Raw genomic sequence first — 27,201 nt, forward strand, 5'->3', positions numbered from 1 at the left:
TTTACTCCACAACAAAATATAATTTAATGAATTCACTTTTCACTGCATTGATCACAAATCTCTATCCATGTAGAAAAAAAAAAAAATCTGGTATGCGTATTTGTCTTAATGTAACCAAGACGTGCACTCTTGACAACTTTGGACATTGAAAGCAGCAGGTAGTTACAGAAGACACTAAGCCACAAATACACACAGAAGCACTTGTAGTAGTGTCCACCCTTTACTTGGAGCCCAATAAACATTTATTCTTTGCACATTCAATGAGTAGAAGTGGGATTCATCACAACATCAAAAGTATAGTAGTTAACAAATAGCAACAGGATACACAAACACTCTGGATCGCTGGATCATTTCTACCTTCTCCGCTTTTAAGGATTAAATGGTGAAGTGTTGCTGGAGTATGCTAATGTGTGTGTTACGCCAACAATTACACAACAGGGTTAGTGGTTAGTCTAGCATGTCTTCTGAGCATGTTGCACATAAAATGAGGATGATTTTAACAGCCGTGACTCTTTGCGTTCCACCCTGTGCAATGAGCCTTTTCTGGAAGTAGTTTTCTGAAGGACGTCCTTCATTCCGAACTTGCATTAAAATGCTGCCTTTGTAACTCCCTGTATAAAAAGTGCAGACATTTTCTTGTCTATGGTGAAAAACCCTAATGACCTTGGGGATTCAAAGTGGCCTCAGCTATATAAATACACTTATATATTTGCCTCCATATAAAAATAAAATTAGCAATACACAAATATTGCACACCTAAGGAGTTGAGTTACCAGATTATTGACAAGCTATTGAGGAAAATGTACAAACATGGAAATAATAAACCATGTGGTTCTGTATAAATAAATATTTAGATAATTTCCTATGCATGCAGTATGTCTCTCTGGCTGTGCAGACTAGGGAGAGGGTCATTAGGGGAAGAGGTGGAGTCACGGCTGCTGGGGGAGATGGAGCTGGGGCTGCGTAGTGACGGGCGAAGGGGTTTTGGTGGAGCAGCAGGTAGTTCTCAGATCAGAGCTCCTCAATGCTGCTGTGCTTCCATCTCCCTCTGGCGGCATCCCACGGCAGTGATGAGGGCAGCGCCCTTGCCGCTGCCGTCCTCGGATAACAAGAAGTTGACGTCACATTTTGGGGCGAGTTCCTTTACTGTCTGGTGGAAGATCCGTGAGAAACTGGGGGAAGAGGGCAACAGGAAGCTGTGGTTAGCAGACGGAGGAGGAAACGAAAGCTGCTTTCTAGTAAATGCAACAAATGCAGCCGCCGCTTTAATTTTACATCGAGAATGAGCAGCAGTGTAGAGCAAGGACATTTTATTGTGACATTGTCTATATGCGTGGTCACTTTTATTTGTATTTCCACTACTTAAAGACAATGTAAACGTTTTCATTTGATATCGTATGTTCTAATCGCCAACATTACCTTAAAAATCCAATTTTCCCCATTAGCAACAACCGACAGGATGTTAGGAAGCTTGCTTATATTTTAGCAGAAGTTGTAAGTGATGCTCTGTGCATATAGTACATTGCCTCATTAAAACAATTTAATATATAAAATATATTATATTAATATATAAATAAAACAATTTTGACCATGTATGAATAGCTGAGGATGATCTGACGTAACAAGAGCTGCTCCTGATACTTGGTGTTTTTGTGTTTTCCAGCTAACATCTTAACATATTAAGTGTTATATTAAAAGTCTTAAACAAATGCAGAGCTTACATTTCCATCACAGACTGATGAAACTACAGACATCTAACAAAAAAACATGTATGTTGGAGGAAACTTTGTTGTGTAAATGCCTGCCATCTCTCGGTCTTTTGTGTATGTCAAAGTAAAGTAGTATAACATCATGAAACAGTGTTTTTACTCGGAAACATTGGGCTAATGTTTGAAATCAGCTTCACTAAACCACAGAGATGTTGACTTTTGGCATGGACTGAAAACCAGTCCCTGCGGCATTAAAGGGTAACTAAACCTGCTCTTCAGAGGCTAACATTACCCAATGCCTGTGAAAAATGCCCAGACCTGCGACCTGAGTGAGGGATAGGAGGAGGGAGGGAGAGTGGGTGATGAAAGAGTAGAATAAGAAAGCCATTGGCAAAATTTGAATGCAGTAGCTGATGTCTGACCAGAAAGGGCAGTGGATTTGTTGGTTTTAATCGTAATTTCAATACTTAACACTAAACTGTGAAGATTTGCACCTGGATCAGTAGATGTTTACACCTGGAAAAAACTGGTTTAGGGTTTTTGTTACATTTGATATGGTCATAGTATCAAATCTAGAGCTGAAGCGATTAATCGAGGAATCGATTATTAATCGATTACTAAATTGATTGACAACTATTTTGATAATCGATTAATCGGTTTGAAATTTTTTTCATGATTAAAACAAGATTTCCGATTGGTTAAGCTTCTTAAATGTGAATATTTTCTTAATTTATTTGCTCTAGATGAAAAAACAATCATTAAAAGTCAATCATTTTGGTTTGTGGACAAAACAAGACATTTGAGAACATCATAATTTCCAGGTTTGACGAACACCAATCAACATTTTTTAAGGTTTTCTGATATTTTATGGACCAAACAATTAATCGATTAATCGAGAAAATAATCGACAGATTAATCGATTATGAAAATAATCGTTAGTTGCAGCTCCAATCAAATCTACTAAAATGTCAGTCATACTGTGCCTAAGCTTTTTATATATCATATATATATATATATATATATATATATATATATATACATAGTATATGTAAAAGCATATACTATGACATTTAGTATGTACTGTAGAGGTTTGCGAGACCCTAACACAGAAACTCATTGTGTCACCATCCGTGTCTTACTGTGGGTGCAGCTTGTAGAGGGTTCCGTCCACGCCCACGGTGACGTTCAGGTGTTCCAGTCCTCTGTTCTCACGGATCTTGTCCACCACAGCAGCCATCCCGGCACCACAGATCTGAGCCGCGCGACGGGACACCGTGCCACACACCTCTTTGACGATAATACTGTCATCACAGGTGCTGTCGAGCCCCAGCTGCTGCAGGATCGCCCTGACCTGCAACAGTGCCAGACGATCGCTGTGGAGCACAAAGGAGCAGGGAGAAGAGACATGGCAGAGGTCAGCCAACAGCAGGAGAGTCACTGGATACCGCCCAGCTGTTCCCAGAGACCAAGGTAGGCTTAAACAGTGTATATAAACTTAAGTCGTCACATTGCGTCCCCCCCCTCATTCCTAGACACGTTATCCTCCCCAGATGCTACTTCTCTGTGAACAATGCTGCGCTCATATATAGATATGCACTAAATCAAGCCAGCAGTGTGGCATGTTTCTACTGTAGATTCTGGCCTTTCAGGTCCGTTTCATACCCAACAGTTGTCAAAGTCTGAAATCACAACATACTCTGCTGTACTAGGGAAGGGTACGAGTATTCAATTATTCCGTTATTTGCTTGATTATAAAGAGCCATTCAGTTATTGTGACTTTTGTTTTAGCTCAGATCGCATTATACAAATCTTTGTACTCCAATGACCACCACAAGGGGGTAGCGGCAGGATGCATTTAGTTAGTGGACTTCATGAAATTTAAGAGGTTTCTTGAAAGCGTCTTGAAAACTGCTCCTCATGCTGAAAAACATGCTGTAGATCCCACATAAGGGATGACATCTTCCAGGGTCTTAGCATCTCATTTGTTGTTTCCATTAGCTCAACAGACTGTGAACCCTGCATTACTGACGCTAGCTCTCATGCACTAGATTTAAGAATATTCAACGAATAACACCACTGAATTTTCTAATAGAAATTTCACTCGTAATGCTCATCCCTCCAACAGGCAGGTTAGTGGCTAGCACTGTTGCCTTACAGCAAAAAGACCCAGGTTTGTGACCCAGTCAGACCAAGAGTCTGTGGGACCAGGTTCCCTCCCACTGACCAAAAACATGCAGAGGTAAATTGGACACTCTAAGTTAACCATAGGTATGAATGTAAGAGTGACTGGTTGTTTATCTCTGTGTGTTTGCCCTGTGATGACTGGTGACCTGTCCAGAGTGTGACCCCGCCTCTCTCCCTATGTCAGCTGGGATTGGCTCCAGCGGCCCCCGCAACCCTCATGTGGAGGATAAAGAGCTAGACAATGAATGAATGCTCACTGTACTGCAAACATTTTTGAAAAGTTTACTCCTGGATAACTGTCTTTTTAGCTTACAGTAATAGGTTTTTTTGAATTGTGGTTCCAAGTTACTGACATATTGTCAGCACTTACTGCCCTGTGAACACACCCTGTGCTGAGAAACAGCCTGAACCAGACTGAACCAGCCTATCACTGAAAAGATGTTGGCCTTTTAGCAAAATGCTCACAGAATAAACTCTAACTTTGGTCTGCGAGAAACTGTTACATGACATTTTCCTTAAAAAGTTCACCCTATCAATGTAATCCGAGAAGCACATCAAATGTTATATCACGGCACCCTGGAGCTGTTGATCCACTGCTGCCTTCATTGGTAAGATCATAGTCATGTGTTGTTTTGTGACTTTGTTGTTTGAAATCCTACAAACTGACCAAATGAGGCAGCAGGGGACCAACAGTTATTGGTCTTGTTGTGAACTAAAATCCTTTTTTTCTTCAGGAGTCATGTTTTCACTGAGAGTGAGCCTCCTTGTCACAGGCTGGTTCTTGGTGCAGGAGGCACTCACAATGCAGTCAGCACAGTGATGCTGTAAGACTGGTGGGACGTCTAAGTTGAGCATAACTAACAGATGACAATAATCTTGCTTTGTTCGCCTCGGTATAATTGATTTTGGGATTTGATTCAAAGTGATTTCTAAAAGCTCAGCTAAATCAACAGCATTGAGTGTGAAATAGCTCACTCACCTCTCTATTTGTGACAGGAACTTTGTCTCAAAAATGCCCCTGGTCTTCAGCGCCTCTGAGATCTTTCCCCGGAAGAGAAATCCACGTTTGGTCAGATCAGTCAGAATCTGCCTGACGATCTCTCCCAGGTACATGCCACTGCACATCTTCTCATATCTGTCCAAATAAAAACAACAGCCACTGCTTTAGTTTGCAGCAAGGTCGACAACGCTTAGCTCATGTCATATCAGTAACCTCTTGACCTTTGTTTGCCTTCATTGAGTGAGTTCTCATCCACCGCTTGGTCGTACACAGTCCTGATGTCATCCAGGCAGCCGTTGTCTCCAAACGCCCCCCATTCCATGTTGACACACATACGGCCCTCGTTTCCCTCCACAAGCTCGATGTTCCTCGCCTCCTCCATGTAACAGGCGTTACTGCCCGTTCCTGAGGGGGAGCAGTCACAGTCCATCAATCTCAACGCTGAACAGCATCTAATTGTACAAGACATTTCTAACTGCATCAGGACTGACCAGAGAGCTGAGCAATATTGGTCTGGAAATTAAAAAAAAACCTTCATTTTCGTAACACATGCAAAATCTACTACAGTGTTTTTTCTAAATAAAACTTTTAGGTTTTTTTTTTCATTTTAAATTGTTAATACACTATTTTAACATGCAGTACATTGTAAATTTGAGGCTTAGGTGTTAAATCCAATTATACAAGACAGAAACTACAAGATGCTGCAACTAGATACGAACAAAGTTACATTTCAGAGATGGCAGTTGGTGGAAATGGAGGCAGTTGGTGGAAATGGAGTTATCGGAACAATATTGAAAAAGGGAAAGAAATGTTTGTTATGGTCAAAATCAGTTTGTTTTATTCATGTGGATATTGAATTTTACTGCCACAGGAAGAGAAATATATCCGTGCTGTCACTTGGTTTAAAAAGACAGTTAATCGTTATAGCAAAAAAATCAGGATCAGCCAAATTAGTTTTTTCGTTTGCTTCATTTGATTTGAGCACAAAATCAAAGGTAAATTTTCGATTAATATATAAATAAAGAAATTGTTTGTTAATTTTTAGATTCTAAACTGAATATGGAAAGAATGAATGATACATGGATTCAGTGGATGACCTCTGAATGTCAATAGATTAAATTGAGGATGGGAAAACACACAGTGAAATACTGTATCTTATTAGCATTGCACTGTTTTACTGTCAGTGGTAAATCTGAATATTGAACAAGGGGGAAAAAAGGAAAATGTTTGCTATGGTCATGATTTATCTTGTGAAGTAATGCTTGCATCATTCCAACTGAGCATCAGAAAAATTAAAAACCTGTTTGTCAGTTATTTTCTGGGTAAATATTGCTAGTTGTTTGGTCTCATATATCAGACAACTGTGACAAACCAAACATATACATTTTTTTTTTTTTTTTTTTTTTTTTTTAATAGAGCAAGAAACTTTACTTTCTAGAAGATAAAAATATGAAACGATCAGTCATTGCAGCCCAAAAGTAAATGAAAGGAACATAAGGTCCTTCCTTTTTTGAGATTAAATGTCTTTGTTTATATTTAAATATTTATATATTTATGTATTCATTAGACAGTAGTGTTGAACTCACCTGCAATCAGTCCCACCTCACAAGTGGGTTCCTCATATGCACAAGTCATCATCGTCCCCACTGTGTCGTTTACTATGGCAACCACATCCAGCTCAAACTCCTGCAAACAAGCAACACAAGGAGAATATGAAGCCCGTCTCTTTCTCTCTGAAAGGTTCCGCCCACATTTAATACATGTGTTATTGTCTTATTTGTCTGATTTGGTTTTTTCTTTTTTCCTATGTTGAGGTTACATTTTTCAGTGTAGGCAGTTGTTACCAATGCTGGTTCCAAGTCAACTGTGCAAGGAGCTGTTTAGTAGAACAACAAAAACGTGGCGCCCTTGGTTTCTTTGAAGTTACAGATGTACAGCAGATATGAGGCTGAAGTACAGAAGACTGTAATTTATATTAAACTGAACGATTATTGTAGAATCATGAATTAATAATGACTCAAGCATTATTTTCTTACTTTACGTTGTAGTATAGTCTTTTAGCTCTCCTGCATTTTTAGTCTATTTTTACTATTTTTCATTCATCTTATCCTTTTTAAATAACAACATGAATTAAATCCTGTTGGGTATTCTGAGCTACTTTAGTATCTACTTTCTTTACTCTTATTTCAGTACAATACCTTTACATGCCTTCTTATTAACCATTTTTGTTCATTTTAAAATGTTTTCATTGTTTTCATTTTAAAATGATGATTAGACATGTTTGGAATGAAGGCACAAACTGCCAGATGATATTTGGTTAAACTAAACCCTCATCAATGATCTTTAAAATGTTAATCATGTTTGCAGGTTTACATTGTACAGAGTAATTGCATGTTTTCTCACAGCTGTCAGAGGGAATGATATCTGGCCTGGCAGCTTTTCAAACACGCTCATCAGCACAATGCAAATACTCCTCGACAAAATGTAGACAAGCCGTTTCCTGAGAGCTAACACACACACACACAGAGACACGCAACGCCTTACCTGTCACTAAGTGATTCACAGTAATTTTATACTCACTAAACTGTGTGGTTGTGTGAAAACCAGCCTGAGGTATGGACAAAACAAAAGGCTCAACTAATAAATCGTCACCTACTTAACTGTACTATATAAAAATAATATGTTGACTATGTTTTGCTATTGGACAGCCTTTACCATCAGGAAACTGAAGTTACTCTGCTGCACTCGTCCATAGATGGATATAAAGTCAGTGTCTTTAGCTCACAGGGACATGGAAGTTTCTGGTGCCACTGCTGCCTTGTTTGGTTCAGTCTGTGTCACTTGGGTAAATCAAAAAATATGTGTTCTTGCTGATGAAAGTGGAGACTATGGGATTTTTACAGTGACACAAACGTTCCTTTCCAGTCCGAAAAGACAAGATAAAGATAGCTAAGACAAAGTTGTGAACTGAAAGCACTAGAACCACCTCCAAATGTGGTTTTTGTGGCCAGACCTGAGGATGCATTCTGGATGCATGGGTGTGTTCAGACCTGTCTGCGTGTGACTGGATCCCTCAGGATGGATGTTCCTGTCCCTGGGTGAGATGATGAACCCAAAATGTTTTTGTTCAGTGGGTAAACTCAGTGCTTTACTGTTAGTGCCTCATACAACCACACCGCAGAAATCCTGACTTGTGTTGCTGCACTATCACAGCTTAGCTGATGAGAGTGAATTAGTGTCCGGTTACCTCTTTCCTCTTGATCGCTTCTCGAAGAAGCTCCACCACATTTTCGCCTTCACAGTCTGTGGCCTTGAAGCCTTTGGTCCAGGTTACAAGAATACCCTGCAGAGCACGCCACAATTCTAATTATCAAACTTAAAATACACAATTTGGAAAGCAACAAAACCATATAATAGTTGTGTAATCAATCTTTTAACATCCTTCTTTTGCTTTCTAAAACACTAGCTTTTTAAACATAGTTTGTCAAACATACTGCGTCCAAGCTGGTCTGATGGCAGGGGAAGGAGAACGTGAAACCCAGTGGCAGTCGAGCACTTTTCATCCCCATGTAGTCCAGGAAGTCGGAGATGCAGTAAACAATGTGGTCAAAGAGCTGCAAAAGACGTGTTTTTAGTCAGTGATATTCTGGGTCAGAACAACTCTGATATTACAAGCACACACTTGTGGGATTGGACTGATGCATCCTTCATGGAAGGGCAGGAATTAATTCATTCATTCACTCATTGAATCATTCATTCATCTACTGCTTTATCCTGTACCAGCTGACACAGGATGAAATGCAGAGTACACTCTGGACGGGGTTGCCATCACAGGGACAACACACATTCATTCTCACACTCCCACCAGTTTAGAGTGGTGGTCAGCAGCTGCGGCCTGTGGGACAAAACTGGTACTGGTAGTGGTTAGCACTCCTGCCTTTGCAGCAAGAAGACCCGGCTTCACGATCCGGTCAGAACAAGGGTCTTTCTGCATGGACTTTGCATGTTCTCTTTGCATGTTTTGCATGGACTTTGCGTGTGTGAGTTTTCTCCGGGTTCTCCGGCTCCCTACCACAGTCCAAAAACATGCGATTTGGGGATTAGGTAAATTGGTCACTCTAAATTGAGCATAGGTGTGAGTGAGAGGGTGAATGGTTGTTTGTCTCCGTGTGTGTCCCTGTGATGGACTGGGAACTGTCCAGGGTGTGACTCCGCCTATCATGTGGAGGATAAAGCAGTGTAAGATGGATAGATTTGCTTATCTTTATAACGACAATTTCAAACAGCATTCAGAGCCTTTATTTTGAAAAAAAAAAAGTATTCTGTTGCTCGAATTGACAGATAACTGACATGTGTTTTGTTTGGAGAGTAAATGTGTGTAAAATAAATATTAGCTACGTTGGCCAACAGTGGAAAACGCACAGACCCAAAACTCATGCAGGAGAAACAAAAACAAACGCAACGTGAGAAACACACTTCAAAAGAAAAATGATCTGCGGTCAAACGACACTCGTTTCTCCATAGTCAAACTATCTGACGCTGAATTTCAACGCCTGAATTACAAAAGGGACTTACGGAAAAAAGCCTGTAGTCAAGCTGATTTTTAAGGACGTCGACATTCGGTTTTCAAAATAAAACACTCAGATCGCTGTATCTGTGTACACGTTTGAAAGCACATCTCAGTGCAGTAGGAAAAGGGAAAATATAGTTTGTTAAAACTGTGGGGAACTATTTTATTCTCCACATCACACACACACACACACTCATGTAATGGTTAATGCGTCTTGCCCTAGGACACACTGGCATGTGGACTAGCGGAGCCGGGAATCAAAGTTGAAAGACGACTTGCTCTACCACTGAGCTACCGTCGCTACAAATTGGTGATTTAAGACATTGTCCACATTAACACCAGGCTGTCTCTGACTGAAGACGTTTTAAACCATACACTCTTTTGAAATGATGTGTGTACTAAACTAGTACTTTTTGTACAATATTGGACAGTGAGAAGAAGAAGAAAAACAGTTTTTTTCCTCATGAAGACGTGACGTTTTGGCCCAATATGCAGTTGTGCATGTTTTTGGACTGTAAGAGAAAACCACATGCTCACACACGGAGAACATGCAAACTCCACACAGAGAGGCCCTCAGTCAGACTTGAGTCTTTTTGCTGCAAGGCAACAGTGCTAGCCACTACACCACAGTGTGATCGCTGACAGGAATTCATCTTAATCAAAAGCAGAAAAAAAGCATGCGAAGAGACTTGATGTTGATTATAGGAAATCCTCCGTACCTCCTCTCCAGTGCCCTGCATGACTTCTGCAGGAATGGCATAGATTTTGTTGTGCATCTCCACTGATCGCCTCTTCCCGCTGCGAATCTTTACCAGTAGTACACGGAAGTTTGTCCCCCCAAGATCCAGGGCAAGGAAATCCCCATTCTCTGTATGACAGGAAAGAGCTTGTTAACCCAACGCCCCCAATTTAATCTGATTAAGGTTTCATCCATTGAAAAAAAGAATACAGTGTATCATCATATTTCATTTCAGATGAATAATACAAGTTAATTTTACTTACTACTAAAATTAATTACTACTTACTCTGGAACAGTCGTCATCTATGTGATGTTGTGGTTTATCTCTTCACTGCCTGATAAAACCTTTATCTGATAATAACATAATAGGGATGGATTTTGTATCTTTAGAAAACTATGCAGAAGAACCTGATTCACTTGTGCTTGCTTACGTCTTTGTCTTGTTGTGTCTTGCAATTTGGAAAACTGCCAAGATGGGTGACGTCAGCTCAGTTTCAGTACATATCATTTTGTAACCTCCCTAAATGATCTCTAAGACGAGGAACTCAAGTTGGTTTTGACCACTTTTTGATGCAAGACACGGAAAACCTGATCTGATTATGTAAAAGGACTACATTTATGTGGGAAATCACATTCAGACAGTAGTTCTGTCACCACTGTTCATTTATTTACACAATAAAGAGCAGTTTTGGGTTCATCATCTTACGCAGGGACACTTTAACACCATTCAGACATTAACATCCAATCCCATGCAGACAGGTCTGAACACATCCACTGCACCCTGAACGCATCCTCAGGTCTGGTCACAAAAACCGCATTTGGAAGCGGTTTAGGGACAATGTGGCCATATTCAAGTTGAGTGGGGATGCAGTGTATTATCGGCATGATTTTGTACGATTGGATATCAGCCAACACACTTGTTAACTTTATTGTTATTTTTGATGTTTCTTTATTTTGCATAATGAATAAAATCACAGGATAACGGTCCGTTACCCGTAATCAATATAAATACATAAATGAATGAGTTTTCTTGGTATAACAAGGCTTGTTTTCTCGGTATAACAAAATTAATTTTGTTTTCCATCCTTTCTCTACTGATTTTTCACTTGGATCTGCATGTCGAACCAGCGTGAGATGAATGATCTCATTACCATGAGAAAACGGAAAAAAAACAACGAAAAAAATAAGCAGCGACCATGGCTGTTCCCTGCTTCTGTAGAATACGGACATTTGCACCTAGTTTTCTTAACTTGTAAAAAGCTGAGAATCATATCCTGATGCAAACTTACTGTGAAATAAAGCCAATAAATGACTTAAAAATATTAACCTCGTAAACAACAGACAACTGTCCCTGTTGTCTCACGCTCGTAAAGACACAACAATAGCAGGACACAGGTACTTTTCCCCACATAGCTGGTGTTGTATTGTCATACTGAAACACACTGGAGTAAAGATCTCAGCAGGACACTGTTCTCTGCAGTATTTGATATGGAACGTCGCTCTGTTTGTATCGTAAATCAAGTCACTGCATCTTAATCTTACTTCAGACTGAGTCAGGAAAGGTGTAGTCACCTCCCACTTTCAAGAGGTGTGACCAACGCAAATGGACGGAGTTATGACCAATTAGACCAGATGATCAGGATGATGACATATGCAGAGCGAAAAACACGCCAACAATGGAGCACCCCGTGCCTGTTGGAGCAAGTCGCTTAAAATGGTACAGCCAAATCGAAAGACAACTGCTCTTGTGGTTGCCATGTTGGAAATACACAAAAGCTGCTCGACCTCGCTTCTCTGTTGTCATCATGTTAAGCCTGCGTTTGTGATTGGTTCACCTTTTCTTTTCTTTTTTTTTTTCGTAAGGATATTCTGCGTCTGTTCTGGATTTAAAAGGAAACAACTCAAGTGAATTTCTTTGAAATCACCTGTTCCGTCTGGTGTACTCCGGACAAAGGTGGGCAACATCTTGACTGTGGCCTCCTCGTGCGACTCCTTCTTGAGGCCTTTCTCTATCTCCACCTTCATGCGTTTCTTCACCTCTAACAGCTGGGCCTTGCTCAACCGGAATTCAGCCAACGTCTGCTGAATCTGACGCGCCTGATCCGTCAGACGGTAGGCCACTGCCGTCACCATGGCTGCGCCTTTCGCACTGCCGCTCTCGGACAGAAGGAAACGTACATCGCAGTCTGGCACCAAGCGACGCACAGTCTTGTGCAGGCGGCGAGCGTATCTGTCCACAAAGCAGAAAAACATATGGGGATTAGGCAAACTGGACACTCGAAATGGACCTTAGGTGTGAGAGTGAGTGGTTGTTTGTCTCCATGTGTCCCTGTGATGGACTGGTGACCTGTCCACGGTGTGACCCCGCCTTTCACCCTATGTCAGCTGAGACTGACTCCAGTGCCCAGTCCAGTGCAGGATAAAGTGGTGGAAGATGAATGAATGAATGAATGAGAGGGATTTTTTTTGTAAATACCTATTAATGCCTTTGCTGAAAATTTGACTGAAGCTGAATTATTACCCAGTTTTGTCGCTAAATCTTGCTGAAACTTGGTGAAAAGGGTACAGAACTGTGCGAAACCTTAGATTAGTTTTCTTTAAAAAAAATTAGCATTTTCAGAGAAAAATATCTACTGTCTACGACACCAGGCTTATTCAAGACATGCTTGAGCATCACATGTTGTATGAGTTAACCCTTTAACACCTAACCCTCAAAATGTCCGCCTGGACTTATTTTAAACCATAAAGGACCAGAAAATGTCCTGTAACTAAGTGTAACTTTTGCCCATTTTTCCAGAATAACATTTAATATCTAGCAGTTTGTTACAACTTACTGCAAGTTAAAATACTGTTTTAACAATTTAAAGGAAAAACAAAAAGGTTTATTTAGAAAACCACTGCAGTTGTACACGCACAACTGTGTGTGAGTGTTAAATTTGAACAGTATAAAACTTTTTTGAGTCTCTCAATGCTTCTTTGTCACTCAATGTGCGAAAACAGGGCAAAAAAATTTAAACTATGTACTATTGTGTGTGAAAATTGTGAGTGAATTTACTGTAACTGCAACTTCGCTTTGGAATGCTTCCGATAGCACAAAACATTGCGTACCTTCAGTAATACAAAGTGCGCTTGTGCAAACGTGTCGTCAGTGATACACTTGGTTTTAAAGAGTTAAACTCAAACGGACAGTTTGCTAAAATGCAAGAGCGACTTTCAGTCACATCGTTCCAATCCAAACGCCAATGATCACAGAACGTAACTACGGCAGAAGTGACTTCTGTCAGATTTTCAATTACATTGGAATGCATTGTTTTCATTCCCCTCATGAAAACAATGCACGGAATGTCTTTGACATGCTCTTATATATTACTCAGCGTTTCTTGTGACCTCCACCAAGGTTTTCATGGGCGTGGGTTTATCTTTAAGTTTGCCCTTAAGGTTTTGTGATGGGTAGGTGATCACCCGAGTTCAGTATGTTCCCATTCACTTTTGGTAAGAGTCTACTTTGACCAAGAAATCCTTATCTCTTATAATGGGCAAAATATCTGTGTCATTGGATTTGACAGAAATGTGGTAGTGTATCACAGACTCTGACATCAGACCAAGTTTAATCTGGATCTGATTCAGATTATGAATTTGGCCGCCGCTTAAATTCAGCATGTTCCAGTCCAGATGTGCATAATCTCATTAACATCTCAATAGAACGTTTTGTGGAAATGATCAAAATGTAAATATTTCAGGTGCCGGTATTTAAAGTATGTAAAGAGTATTTTCAACTAGTTCTCTTATTGTGATAGCTAATCTAAGGAAGAGTATTAGGGCCACATGTAAAATAAATAAAAAAAACTGAATGAATTCTGAGATTAAAGTCAGAATTCTGACTTTTTCTATAATCTCAGAATTCAGGAATTTTCTTTAATCTCGGTATTCTGACTTTTTTTCTCAGAGTTCCTGCAGTTTTTTTTATTTTATTTATTTAAATTTTTACATGTGGCACTGCACTAATACTCTTCCGTTGTAATCCCTTGTTGGTCTTTTTGTGTAATATCTTGTTTGATGTCGTACTCACTGAGGGTGCATCTTGTACATGGACCCGTCGATGCCCACAGTGGTGCGAAGGCGACCCACTCCTTTGTTCTCCTTTAGACGGCAGAGGATGCCTCCCAGTGTAGAAGCGATGAGGTTTGCTGAGCGGAAAGACACGATGGCGCACACGTGCTGCACAGCCAGACAGTCTTCATCCGAAGGCTCCACGCCGAGCCTCGTCAGGATTTCCATGCATTTCTTCAGTCCTTCTTTACTCCTGCAATCAGAGGGATTTATCAGTCGGCAGGCAAATTATTGCAGCTGCGTAGAACCTATTAAGTTTTCTTGTTTAGTTGTGTTTAGTGAGATTTGCCAACCCTTAAATTCCCTGCATAGTCATAAAATGTATCTTCTGACTTTGTCCCTCCACAGAAAAAATGTGTCACCAAATTTTTTAAAAATTAGGTTTCAAATCCTGTAAAATTCAACATCATTCTCTGTTCTCAGACACTGAGAGGTTAAACAAACATTTAGAGAAATGGCATTTTCACCATTTTGGTTGCAGTTTTTCAGCACATAAACAAACACAGAGCTGGTTTAGCTACAGTCTTGCTCTCTGTCTCCCTCTGTCGCTATCAGTGGTACTGCAGCCTCAAAACAGGAGTCTGCTCTTCATTCTGTTCTTCTTCTCTACTAAATTTCTTCATGTCTAAGAGCTTTTCTGTTTCCGCATCTGAGTAAAACACATTTTCACGACAAAGACATCTGAGGAGAGGAGGAGTTGCTAAATTTGGCTCCAGTGCATCATTGAAACATATTTATAGACATGGCTAAAACAATCATGAACACAAGACTGGAGACAAACTGTTTTTAGTCCCTACTCCATAATTCTGTACTCCACACTCGCAGTTTCTTCATGTTTTCAGCCCCCATTTTTTTGCCTTTCAGGGAAATTAAAGCAAATGCTGCACACAAACGTAAAGGGAACATGTTTCCACTCTTTATCACTATACAAATGTTAACGCAACACAGCTTTGTGGAAGTCATTACTCACTTTTCAATTGCAGAGACATGTTTGGTCTCGATCTTTCCTTTGGTCAGGAGCTCCGGGGTTATCCGTCCCTCAAACAGCAGGCCCTCTTTGGCCATCTTGACCAGGATGAGTCGAACGAGCTCTCCCATGTACATCCCACTGGCCATCTTCTCAAACCTAGGCAGAGCCAAACACAGCAGCGTTTTCAGTAGAAAGGACAGGCTGCTTTTGCCTGGAAGAGCTGGAGGAAAGAGATTGGCAGCCTTGTAACCTCTTTTCGAGAACAGTGTGTGTGGAAGGAATCCACAAGAACAAATTACTGATAACTGAGTAAATCAAGATGATGCTAAAGAATTTGGAGTTGAAATAGAGTCATTTGATAATCCGAGAATGACTGTCATATCAGCTGTCCTGTGCTGTGGCATACTTTCTCACAATCTGTCTCACAGTCTTTGTCTTTGACTAAAAGAAAAGTTGCAAAATTAAAGCTTACAGCTGCTTTCCTGGGTTGATGGAACCCCTGTCAATCTCTCGGTCGAACTCTGTGCGAAGGTCCTCGAGGGAGCCGTCGTCCCCGAAGGCACCCCACTCAGTGTTGACGCACATGCGGCCTTCGTCTCCCTCCACCAGGTCAATGTGGCGCAGTTCCTCCATGTAGCAGGCGTTTGTACCGGTTCCTGAGTGGAAAGAGAACTGCATGACTCCTGCCTGACATGACTCTGTGGAGCTCAGTGCTTCATGAAGCCAGGGTGAGGTCTTTGGCGCCCTCCCGTGTACAACTGTGCTCATGGTACTGTGGGATCTGATTAAAACTGAGTCTGTCCTGGAATTGCTATGACTTCATGAGCAGTTCATTTTATTTTTACTTTATAATATGCTCTCCAGGCGTTCTTTGTGTCCTTACCTATAATGATGCCCACTTCACAGCGCCTGTCGTCAAATCCACAGGTCATCATAGTGCCCACTGTGTCATTGACCACTGCCATGATGTCAGCCTCATAGTCCTAGAATAGGAACAAAATAAAACACAACGGACTTAAATTTGGTCTCCCACATATATTACTAAAAATTACAATAAAAATGTAGAAGGACAAATGAACTCACTCCTCGTTTCTTAATGGCCTTGTTCAGTAGCTTCACAACATCCATGCCTTCAACACCACTGGCTCTGAACTTCTTTGTCCATGTGACTAAGACGGCCTATAAAACAAGTTGTTTTATAAGGTTGAGCTTTAAAGCACAGGCTTGGCAAATGTGAAATGTTACCACAGCGTCCACCTCCACCATCACATTCACTGAAAGTTCTCTTTTTTTCAACAGTTGCACTTCATGAGCTGAACCTTTTTATATAAACATCTCAACATCTCAGCAATGATTTTGTCATCACTGAAGCACAGGCCTGATTTATTCTTTTGATTGTCTGAAATGATGTCATTGCACACAAAGACATACGCAAAAGCCATGTTGAAGAGCTTGTTGTGAAAAACAGTTCTTTCATCTGTTTTTGTTTTTACCTCGTCCAGTTTGTTTTGGATACAGGGGAATGAGAATGTAAATCCCACAGGAAGCTTTTTATCCTTGATTTTTTGCTTCTCCATGAAATCACCCAGGCACTCGGCGACATGGTCAAAGAGCTGCAAACAGAGAGGGGGGAAAACACGGTAAAAGACGGCACAACCAAAAACATTTGACAGTTAGGATTTTCACTCGGGTCCCCAATCGTAAACAAGGTAACGCGTGCATTTGGCCTTTAGCAATAAAACATGATGGGATTAAAGGGAACTGAATGGTCTTGGCAGAAGAATGCACTCTCCTGAATACTATTGTAATTAGTCAAATCTAATTCATTTAATCTCATATTCTAACACTTCACTGTTTTCTCAACCTACTGTAACCTGTCATTTCATGTTAAATAGAAGCATCACATGTTAAATAGATACCTAAAAGGCATTGTTCACTTTTGTACATTTCGATTCTACGGGAGACTGGCAGACACATGATTGCTCATAATGTTATAATGCACTCATAATGAAACTTGGCCCCTTTTTTTTGTTAACAAACCTGTTCTAATATCACATTACATATTTGGCAGCTGCCCCTTCTGAGTTTTCATTAAACAGCATCTGTCCTGTTCTGTCTGGGTGACGGTCACGCTCTGGACCAATCACACGGCCTAAGACAGTCGGCCGTGTTTTGGTTCTCGTGTTACAGCGCGACTGCCAGCTGTTCCCCTGCAGGTTCAGTGTAGGTCAGCGTAGGTTCTGACGTCAGCGTCGTTCCCCGCAGAGTTAGTGAGGAGGCCATTTTAGACAGACTGAGCTCCGGTCTGACCAGAACTGCAGCTGTGTGGAGGGCACACTCAAACGCTGAGGGCAAACAATTGACTGTGTGACCTGGTTCCATTTTGAACTGTGTCTGCTGCCAGACATTTGATTTCTTTGTATGATATGAACTTTAGGTCCGTTTAGGAAACACTCTGGACTTTCAACTCTAACCCTTTTCATAAAACAGAACACACGTTAAAATGTTAAACTTGTTGGTGGGATTACCTGAGTACCACTCCCATGGATGATGTCATCAGGGGTCTCATACACCTGGCTCTCCATCTGGACCGGCTGCTTCTTGTCCCGTGTCACTTTAACACGCAGGATGCGAAAATTCGACCCCCCAAGGTCCAAGGCTATGAAGTCTCCCTTTTCTGTCACAATTAGAACAAACATGAGAACATTAGACATTTGAAAATGTTACCTGCTGAACTAACAGTACCACAATGGCCTGGCCTATTGAAGATTATTACTGTTTCTCTTTTGTATCTTCATTTGCAGCTTTTGGTGTTGACTTGTGTAAGTTATGAGTGATGATTCAATTATCATTTTTAAATGTAACTACATATAAGCCACGGAGGAGTGAAAAAATGACATGAAAAATTGCCTTTCTTTCCACATCTGGAGTTTTATGAGCTACATATGTTTCCAGGAGAAATAAATAAGCCTCAAGTAATAGAGATATGGCTTTTACACAGCAATCATACAGTTTAACTTTTATAATCATCATTTAATCAGTAATTAGGACCTCACACATGAACATGCCTGTTCTGCTGTCAGGATTTTAACATAACTGTGAGCTGCCTTTTGATTTTGAACATTCTAACTGTGATGTTTTCAGTCATTTGCCTTCACGAAAGAGAAAAACCTCCTGCTGGAAAGTGCAGGTTGAAAGTCAAGGGTAACTTGTGACTGGGCTCCGAGCCATAAAAGCAGCACCACTGGTGTGAGGAAAAAGGTTCATCAGGTTCATTTTCTTCCTCTTGACATAAGTGGGACTTTTAGAGTCTAAGTCTGTGAGAAGGAGCAGCCCCCGGCCAAGCGGAAAGAGAACTTGGCTTTTAACTCAGGGGTTGCTGGTTTGAATCACGACAGGTCATGGCTTGTGCTACCTCTGAGCAAGGTACCCAATCCCAAAAATTTTTTTAAATTGACCTCAGCTACGTGAATGGCAACATCCAGTGTACTAGCAGGAAAAAAAGCAGGTGATCTGCTGTGGTGCCCCCTAGAGGGAGAAGCTTCAGGGGGAAAAAGTCTAGATTTGTGACAGGTGTGTCAGGGAAATTCCTGTTGAGTAAACACACGCACAGGCACACACTCTGTGCGTCTTTAGACCCTCAGATATATCATAAATAACTAGGTCATAAACCTACAGGTGGTAATCTGCTCTTTCTTACAAGGATGACATGATTGGTGCACATTTATATTCTCCTGTCAAATAAAAAATAATAAATACACCATTAATCCTAAGTGGCTTACAATGAAAGAATGAAACAGGATTCAGTGTCATGAAAATTGACAGAACACATGATGACATACCACTGAGGACATCTATGTCTTTCTATAGTATGTGTGTGTGTTTGTGCATTTACAGACCTGAACAAAAGGTCACAGGTTTTGTTGGGAGACAAACAATGTTCTCATATATAGTACCACCATGACTGTAGTGTAGTGCCTTCTTTGTGCTATATTTAAGCACCTGACCTGCCTGGAATGAGGTGTGTAATCACGCCTGACTTATGTAAGTGTTACTGATTTGGTCCAAGACAGTTTGAGTTGGCTGTGGTGCTTCAACATGGTTTTTGGTGGATTTTCAATTCTGTAATCACAGACAAGAGAATCCTGAGCTGCTGTCATCACATGACCATGGGACAAAATTAGCAAAGGCTGTAAACAGGACCTAGAGGAGGTGCAGTAATCTAGTTCTCTCTCAGATAACTGTAGTTACACTACACTAAAGGATTATTATGGAATCAACGATCAATAACACACACACACACACACACACACAGTCTGGTGTCCATGACTTCAGAAGAGACTACATTGACTTACATTCATTTCCTTGAGACTTACTCTAACCTTAACCATAACTACTACTAACCCTAACCTGAACCTAAACCTGACCATCCTGACCATACAGCAGGCCGTCACCTTGTAATGTAAACCTTTACATTATGGGGACTTGCTTTGGCCTCAGTTAGGTCCCCACAAAATAAGTAATACCTGGAAAACACACACACACACACACACAAAATCCTGCCTACTTTTAAAGATACAATCATTTTAGGATTACAAATAGAAGCCATGTTCATTTTCATTTACCTTGCTCAGGCAAATGTGAGCAGAAGAGTCAAAAGCACAGCTGACAACAGAGTGTTGCCTGTTCTACCACATTCAGCTGGAGATTGACTATTGATTGTCTGGATTAATGGTAAACTTTTCTAGCCCTAGTTCTGTGGCATGACATCATTGCTACCTCGAGCCCACAGTCACTGTGGGAGACACAATGGTGTCAAATAGTTTGTTAGACACAGATAATTAGACATAATTCTGCTCATTTGGAGCTTTTCAAAAAAAAAGAAAAAGACTCCACTCAGTCGACCCACAGTGTCAATACTCCCCTACCTTGCAAGGTTAACAATTGTTAACCGTAAATCTGAACCATAACTAGATCACCACCAAAATCTAACCATAAGACAAATGCAGCCAAATACATAGGTTCATGCAAGTAGGACAGCATTTAAAAGCAAAGAAACCAGGAAATACTCACTCTGAAATCAGATAGTTTAAATATCTCTGCTATTTCAAAGAAAAATAAAATAGAAAATGAAATTGTAATTGTGCAATTCAATTCATAATCGGTGATTGATCATTGCAACTAAAATGAATGAATGTGAAAGTAGGAGTTTTTGTATGTGATGAGTCGAAGACATGTGATCCATTGTCACTGTATGTTCTCAGACTCTGGAACTGGAACAATAGTGTTTTACTGAGTCCAAATACAGAGAACAAAGAGGCTTACTCACCTAACAGGGCTGATCCTTTTAACACGTCAGCACATTTTTTTTTTTTTATGTCAACAGGCAGAAACAGGCTAATCGGGGATTTTCTGGAACCCATTTACAGAGTGGATATACTGAAAATAATATAACTCAATAAGATAAGAAACTGTAAAATGGCTGCACTATTAAAAATGTCTGTCTATAAATGTGAGGAACATCTATCTGACAGTTAATCACATAACTGTCCAATGACACCAGTGTGTGCAGTGTTGACTTTGACGTCTGATATTTTCACCCCGGTGCAAATCATAATTTGGTCATTTGTCGTGTAACTTTACACCATCGCAAATGAACCAGTGAATCTCCTCAGATTTAACGAGTTCTTTGTGGACAGTGTTTTGTTTCGTTTTATTTTTAAGGAGCTTCAGTAGCTGACGTCAGGCAACCACTTCCTGCAAAACAGTTCCATTTTGGCAGGAAGTGGCACTGTTCACATCCATAGACATATACACCAGGCTGCACATATGCGAGGCAATATGTCAGGCAACGGGTCTATTCAGTGGTAGTTTTTATGAAAAGTAAATATGGTGTATAGACATTGTGCACCAGCATAATGAAACAGTTTGGAAAGGCTAATGGAGAACATTTTACTGGATCACCAAAGATCCTGAGGACGTCAGAGGTGGATCACTGCTATAAAACACACTCAAAGTGAGCGTAGAAGACAGAAGGATGAGAACCCACACACCACAGACTCTGCTAGTGGTCACTTCATATCAGGCACAGAACCACTCTTTCATCCCGACTTAAGTTTTGTTTATTACAAAAATATACCAAATACCACGACCTCTCAATGTGAAGCTGCATATCTGTCTATCATGCAAATATTTCACCATAAAATCCTTGTTTAAAAAAGGATGAATGTTGGATTTGTGGCTGGACCAGAGTCTGCCATTTAGTGACCCATAATATATACAGTATAGATAGATAGATAGATACTTTATTCATCTCACAGAGAAATTCACCTGTATACTGAGCTACAGTAATGATGTGTTTTGACCCTGAGCTGCTTCTGTACCTGATCCATCAGGGAGGGACCGGACGAAGGTGGGCAGCATCTTCACAGCAGTGGTGGGGTTCGTGTCGCGGCTGAGCCCATTGTCCAGCTCCCTGTGGAACCGGTTCATGACATCCTTCAGCGTCTCGTCCGAGAAACGCATGGAGTACAGGTACTTATCGATCTGAGGAAAAAAGACACAGGACAAAAAAGGTCAAATATTCAAACTGCTCTTTAATTTCCAGTAAACACAGGTTTGATAATTATGTCCACAACTGACATAAACACTTTTGAATCAACTAATAATCACAATCATTGATCATTGATTCTGTTCATGTTAATGAACCGTTGGACAGTTATGCCGTTAACATACAGTCGGGTGAACAGACAGACAAGCCGGGGTTACACTGGACACTCTTACTGTTATCGTTACATAATCACAGTGGTACATGACATGAGGCACACCACAGCCCACAGCTCCATGTTGTCCACTACAAGGTAGTGTCAGTGACATGAGATTAACCAACTTTTGGATTCTTCTTCTTCTTCTTTTTCCAATAAGTTGCAGCAGACTGTAGACTAAGAGGTGCGATGCTGCCCTCCACAGTCGCATTTCCCAATCACTCAGATGCTCGTCATTCTCATCCCTATTCTTTCCTTTCATTCCTCTTGTTCACAGGTGCAGTCTCTCACAGCTCAGGTCATCAACGACCATGCTCTTAATATTTTCCCCTGCCGCCACAGCGCCTACTAGGGGCAACAACCGGTCATAGCAAATGAGCAAATATACAACATGGAATTGAAGATGATGTGAATGTCAATTCAGTATTACTGTACACAACATGATTATCATTGATTTCTAAATAATGAATAGAGTTGTGTTCTCTTATCACCTTTACGTTACATCAAATAACAGCAGTATAACATTCAATATACACCACTGTGCAAAAGACATTAAAATGAGCATACAGTATAATTATTTCTTTATCAATTTATTGGAACACTAGAAAATACAGGAAACATATATGTATAATAATATATAATATAATAATCACAGAATTTGACAGACATCAAATACCTACAGTGACTTTAATATTCAAACCAATATTACAGATTATGGAACGTATCATTTAGTTTTTATCAATCTTTAACAAAACCAGACACTGTTTATGAGTGAATTAGTAAAGATTGAACCCACTTGTTGTTGGTTTAGTTGAGAGATTAAGCTTTAAATTCAGAATTTCATTAGTAAGTATTTCTGGCTCCTAACATGGTTCCCAGTGTATCATCTCATCCAAAATTCACATGGTTGTGAACTTTCATCCTTTCAAGGAACTTTGCCCTCAGGCCACGACTGTCAAGTGTCAGACCGCCCCTCTTCATCTATGGTACGTGCAAATGCTGCACTGTGACATCACGCATGACAATCATGAATTACCCACGCCCCCTCCATCGCTGCCCACTCCTCCTCCTCCCTCTGTGAGGAACATCCTGCTGCTCTCTCATCCAAACCGGTAGCTAGTTTCCTAAACTAAACTCGGTTTTTTTTTGTTTTTGTTTTTTTATTTTCATCCGTGCAGGTTGTTTTCCACTTCCTATTTCACTCTGCGACATTTGTGAATACATGAATGATGTCCTTGCCAGAGGGAAATGAATCTCAGGCAAGAACATGAGATTAAACAGAAAGCATCATGGGTGCTAATTAGCATTGAGGCAGCATTAATAACACTTTCCTCACTGACACCTGTCTGCCTGACATGGCAACCGTCGCTCTGGAAACACTCAATAACGAGGGTTTGTCCGTGTGCAGCTCATCGGCACATCAGTGACCACAGGCCTGGCGTCAAGGACACAGGTGTCAAACCTTACCAAACTCTGAATTACAGCCAGATCTGAACCTTATCATGGCTTCCAGCTCGACCTCCACACACACCGACTCATCCTCCTCTCGGCGCCTCAGATGACGCCCCTCGATCTCCTACAGCTACGATGCACCGGCTCGCACCCACCACACAACAAACTAAAACACCGACCTGATGGGGTTTTTTTGTGGCCTCTTCCACTCACCTTCTTGAGTTGATCATCCTTCAGCTCGGTGAAGTAGTAGGCCAGAAGCTGAGCCGCTATCATCCTGCCTGCACGTCTGCCAGGAGCTGTCAGCAACTACAAGGTGGTTGATGAGGAATGCCGGCGTCCGCACTCTCTCCCTGATCCTCTGTGTCCTGTAGTGGAGGAGGAAACAGGCCTCAGCTCAGTGTCACAGCAAGGTTAAAACGGGCAAAAAAACCCAACTAAATAAACATGAAGTCTGCTGAAACAAGAGTGCAGCAGCGGCCCTGCCTGAGAGTCTGCGACAGGCTCACAGACACACACACACACGGTTGTACACACAAACACACACAGAGGCTGGCCTGCACTGTGTCTCCTCCCTCTGAGGCACCAGCTCTCCCTCAGCTCTGCACTGGAGTGGTGGTTCGACTACACCCTGCCCCCACTCAGCTCTCTGATTGGCTGAGCTCGGGATGTGGAGGAAGTGAGAGGAAGAATGGGAGGGAGAACATGGGAAAAGGGGGCTTTACCCACAGCAGCAGCAAAGGGGCGGGGGGGAGTGTGAGCGCAAGCAAACTGAAGGAGGGAGCTTCCTCTGCATGTCTCTCTCTGCACTACAAATCCCCCTGGGCATGTCTCTCATGTTGCCATGGCACCCAGAGGTAGACGTGCAGTCGGACAGGTTGACCACATGATGATGTCACGACTCCTCACACTGTACTCAGGATCACTGCGGTGTTTAGCTATCTCCTTATAGGTTCACACATGCAACAGTTGGAGGAATGACAGTTTCTTATCTCTGGCAACAGCCTCTCCCTCTGAAGAGCCATGACCACACTCACGTCACCAACATTTAGATCACTCAATTTATTCACTGTTTTTTGTTGTTTTTAAACATGAAAACGTGCGAATAATGACACAAAAAAGCAGCTCATCTCATTTTCTTTTCAGCTTTTTTATGATTCGTGTTTACAGCCTCGAATACATGTGAGGAGTCTAGACAACAGGCAGACATCAGGGCTGTCCACATGAAAACAAGTCAAGGAGAATTTTAATCTTTTTTTTTTTTTTTTATCATGTCAGCATTTTATCTACACAGAAACAGCGATTCCCAGGGGGGAAAATCTCACAACGCCATCCTTGCGTTTTCATGTAGACAACTAATAAATGATCAATGTCATAATCTTGCATTCACTGTCGCTTATCTTTGTCCTGTTCGTCTTCTTGTGTTTGGAGATTGTTTGCTCTGCTCGTGTATAAAACAAAGTCACGGCAGTTTCATGCAGCCTTGCTGTGACGACCCAATAGGGTTGTCAGCAAACAAGTAGGGATGCATGACACTGGCAAACACACTGACGACTAAAAGAGTGGGCTGAATAGACTGGTGTCTAAAGGTCATACTATACTGTAATAAACACGAGTAGACATTTCATTCACACCACAGAGACTAATTCACTGGTGTACCTGTTCACACTAAGTGACCTGCCTACCTTCACGGCTCATTATGATATGATCGTTTAGTGTTTCTGCAGGTGATTCCGACATGATGTTGACAGTCACAACACAACTGTCCTCACAGCACTCTCTCATCATCTGCAGTGGGTTGAAGTGTTGGCTGCTGTTGTGAGCCCTTCTAGAATCCTACTACACACCAGGCAGGTATTTATTGATGGCTACGCGTGCACTGAAAGGATTTCAACAAAAAAGCTGCAAAAAAATTGCAATAGGAGATGAATGAACCTCACAGGCCAATGACATTCTGTCTCCCCAGCAACCTGTGCACAGGTCAGATGGCAGCTATCAGTAGGGGAGGATAGAGCGGGAGATAAGACTGAGGACATGAGAGGAAGAATCCAGAATGATTAAAGAATGAGGACGAGGAAAAAAGAATGAGGATGAGAATGAAGGAGAACTTTAAACTAGAAGAGACTAAGGAGACGAGAGGGTGACTAGGAGGAGTACTGGGAGCTGCTTTCAAGAACTTTGAACTGTGATGGAGAGAGGTGAGGAGAGGATGGGATGGGGGAGCTGTGAACTGTGATAAACAACTTTGAACTCTGGAGGGCAGCATTGCTCCTCTTGATGTATAGCCTGCAGGAAATTGTTAGCAGAAGAAGAAGAAGTTTACTGCGATTGGGATCTTTTTTGAGCTGTGTTTGGAGGCTTCAAACTTCAGTGTATAAGAGGAGGACGGAGAACTGTGGTTGAGAACGTTGACCTATGATTAAGGTCAGCAGGGGGGCAGCATTGCACCTCTCAGTGTACAGTGCCGGAAATTATTGTTATTAGAAGAAGAATAAGTAGGCAGCACGTTAGAAATTTCTAGATAATGTGGTGGAAACCATTTCCATTACTGTGGCAGTCTTTTTAGCCTTAGACAACCTTAGTCGCGGTATGAAGCTCATGATAAGGCATGATGAAAGAAATCTCAGCATTACTATACATAGTCAACGACAGCGACCCCAACCCCCCCCCCCCCGCGCCCTTCCTCTCCGCACGCAGCTCAGTTACGTCACCACGGTCTGCGTCGAGTGTCCCGTGTCTGCTGACTCAGTGACGTACAAAGCCTCTGACATTCCTCTCCTCTCTCCCTCTGACCGCCCCCCTTGATTCCTCCACCCCTTCCTCCCGTCACATCCTCCTTCAGGCTGCGACCATGGAGTGCATGAATGAAAAGCACGTCCTCCCTGTGCTGCCTTTACTCCCAGCCGAGCTCAGGAGAGGGAAGAGGAGGGGAGGCTTCGCATTCATTCATTCATTCACTCGCCTGGTGACATGGCTGCTTCAGGGTGACCTTCATTTATGCAATCACGTCGCTCACTGCCAAACTCTGAAAGGCCTTGTTTCAAGTCCTGGAAACCAATAAGTGACCTAAATATAAAGTTTTTAACATATTTAAAAATGTGTCCAGAGATCTTGTATTAATGAGGGCACAGTTTTACCCCTGCATTCAGTTTTCTCCAGCACTTCCCAAAGACTCTAAATGGAGCTAAGGTCTGGACTCAGAGTTTGCCAATTCATGTGTGAAAATGATGATTCATGCTGCGTGAACCACTCTTTCACAGTGTGAGCCTGATAAATCCTGCCATTGTCATCTTGGAAATGCCTGTTCCCTCAGAGAAGAAAAAAAAGCCACCGGTGGAAAAAAACCTGGTCGTTCAGTTTATTTGGGTTTATTTTTTTCAAGACACATCAAGATATAAATTTAAAAATGGTTCACTTTATATTGCTGCTAATTATGAAATAGTTAATGATGCTCAACGTAAGTATTATAGTCAGAGACCAAGACTTAAAGGGACTGTGAGCGAGTCAACACTGAGACCAAAGCAATGAAGACCAGTGCTCTATGTATAATCATGTATAATATGTCTATGTATAATATTGGTCGGGCTTGATTTAGTAGATTAAGAGGAAACAACCCACCTTGTAAGATTGGGCAGACTCAGTGGCTTCTCCTCTCTCTGATTTACAGCATCCGTGATGTTACAACGTTGCCTGTTGTCCTTCC

At 41.4% G+C, this 27,201-nt stretch overlaps 1 protein-coding gene across 1 annotated transcript; it reads right to left on the reverse strand.

The window, feature by feature from the left end:
- Positions 1–27,201, reverse strand: LOC131466929 (hexokinase-1-like). The gene is made up of 19 exons (XM_058640550.1): positions 27,117–27,201; positions 23,712–23,866; positions 21,666–21,828; positions 17,811–17,959; positions 16,776–16,895; positions 16,366–16,461; positions 16,166–16,265; positions 15,755–15,938; positions 15,283–15,438; positions 14,272–14,505; positions 12,128–12,432; positions 10,183–10,331; positions 8,388–8,507; positions 8,141–8,236; positions 6,480–6,579; positions 5,115–5,298; positions 4,873–5,028; positions 2,849–3,082; positions 1–1,172 (listed from the first exon to the last, which is right to left on the reverse strand). The coding sequence occupies exons 2-19, from the start codon at positions 23,772–23,774 to the stop codon at positions 1,022–1,024; spliced, it is 2,760 nt and encodes a 919-aa protein (XP_058496533.1). The 5' UTR covers positions 23,775–23,866; positions 27,117–27,201; the 3' UTR covers positions 1–1,021.

The sequence above is a fragment of the Solea solea genome, chromosome 10, assembly GCF_958295425.1.
Source record: "Solea solea chromosome 10, fSolSol10.1, whole genome shotgun sequence".
In the NCBI taxonomy this organism is placed as follows: domain Eukaryota; kingdom Metazoa; phylum Chordata; class Actinopteri; order Pleuronectiformes; family Soleidae; genus Solea; species Solea solea.

Coding starts and splice junctions, on each gene's coding strand:
- LOC131466929 (XM_058640550.1), bottom strand. CDS start 23,774: ATGATAGCGGCTCAGCTTCTGGCCTACTACTTCACCGAGCTGAAGGAT. Junction 17,960..21,665: donor GTCCCTCCCTGATGGATCAG/GTACAGAAGCAG, acceptor TAATTGTGACAG/AAAAGGGAGACTTCATAGCC. Junction 15,439..15,754: donor ATCAACCCAGGAAAGCAGCT/GTAAGCTTTAAT, acceptor GGCTCTGCCTAG/GTTTGAGAAGATGGCCAGTG.